This window comes from Eptatretus burgeri, chromosome 3, assembly GCF_056783735.1.
Source record: "Eptatretus burgeri isolate ZD-2024b chromosome 3, Ebu_testis_v1, whole genome shotgun sequence".
Lineage (NCBI taxonomy): Eukaryota > Metazoa > Chordata > Myxini > Myxiniformes > Myxinidae > Eptatretus > Eptatretus burgeri.
This window is the reverse complement of record NC_140963.1, coordinates 63,586,497-63,587,583: the sequence shown is the minus strand read 5'-3', so window position 1 is coordinate 63,587,583 and position 1,087 is coordinate 63,586,497. Positions and strand designations below refer to the sequence as shown.

The 1,087-nt window shown below is 39.9% G+C and overlaps 1 protein-coding gene across 6 annotated transcripts in view; it reads right to left on the bottom strand.

The window, feature by feature from the left end:
* Window positions 1–419: 419 nt before the first annotated feature.
* LOC147030061 (uncharacterized) overlaps window positions 420–1,087 on the bottom strand; it is a 52,335-nt gene continuing 51,667 nt past the window's right edge. For all 6 annotated transcript variants that reach the window (XM_085873767.1, XM_085873773.1, XM_085873772.1 and 3 more), the window contains exon 6: window positions 420–1,087. This exon is cut by the window's right edge and continues 668 nt beyond it. In XM_085873767.1, coding sequence (XP_085729893.1) covers window positions 998–1,087 — 90 coding nt within the window. In that variant the 3' untranslated portion in view covers window positions 420–997.

Genomic DNA, 1,087 nt, shown 5'->3' with positions numbered 1-1,087 from the left:
TCACTGCTCACCTTCACTCTTTCATTCCTCTTTTTTTCCCGCCTTTGGAATAAACTCCCTCACTCTATTCAATCCCATTCTTCCCTCCAGGCCTTCAGAACAGCTACTCACCACCACCTATCATCCCCCATCCAAATCCTCGATCTTTTCTACCCCCGATAATCCACCCCAAACCCACCTCCTTCAAATTCCCTTCTTTCCTTCCTAAAAGTCCCTGTAATGTCCATCTTCTCTTCCCCATGTTCCCCGTCCCATCCCTCTCCCTTCCACAGATCTCCTAATATCTATGTTCCCCACTGTTTTGTCCTTCCCACTCCCGCCCCTTTTGTCTTATGCCCCCCTTGCTGTGCGTTGTATGTTAGCTCTCATACGAACCTCGACAAGGTACACACACAAAAAAAAAGAATCCATTCACAAAATTGTCAATTAACAAAACATTTTTGACTTTAATAATTTGGAAGGTAGAGTTTCCAACACAAAAAAACGTGAATAAGGAAGGCAAAGTCTGCACAAACACCAAAATGCATTCAAAAACAGTAAAACATTTTCCTTTTCTTTGATTATACAACTGCTTTGTTTCACACAGATTAAAAAAAAAAATCGCAAATTTTACCCCAGCACCCCAACATGCCCATTTCCACCATTCCTCAAACTCCTTTCACATTCTTTCCAGACTCCTCTCACTCTCTTCCAACTCTTCCTTTCACTTGTTTTTTTTTGTTTTTTCCAAATTAAAACTTTCTCACTTTGGTTCCCCTTGTTGCATGTATTACAAATAAATGGTTACTTAGCAAATAACACCAAAAAACGTTTTAAAAGACAAAATAGAATCAAATATATTTTCATATTTCACTGACAAAAAGGTACAAATATCATCACAAAAAGCACTGTGTAGCATTTTCAAAAACAAACAAGAGACACCCATTCCTCATGGTGAAATGACAGGAAACACACCCTTAATAACCCTGACAACAAAACTGCACGACACGTTTCTCCTTCAGAAATAACCCAATGCAGGGATTGCTTGCCATCCAATGAGAGCCTCCAATGAAGTCAGATGTTCGGAAGAAAGACGCGTGCTCCATTC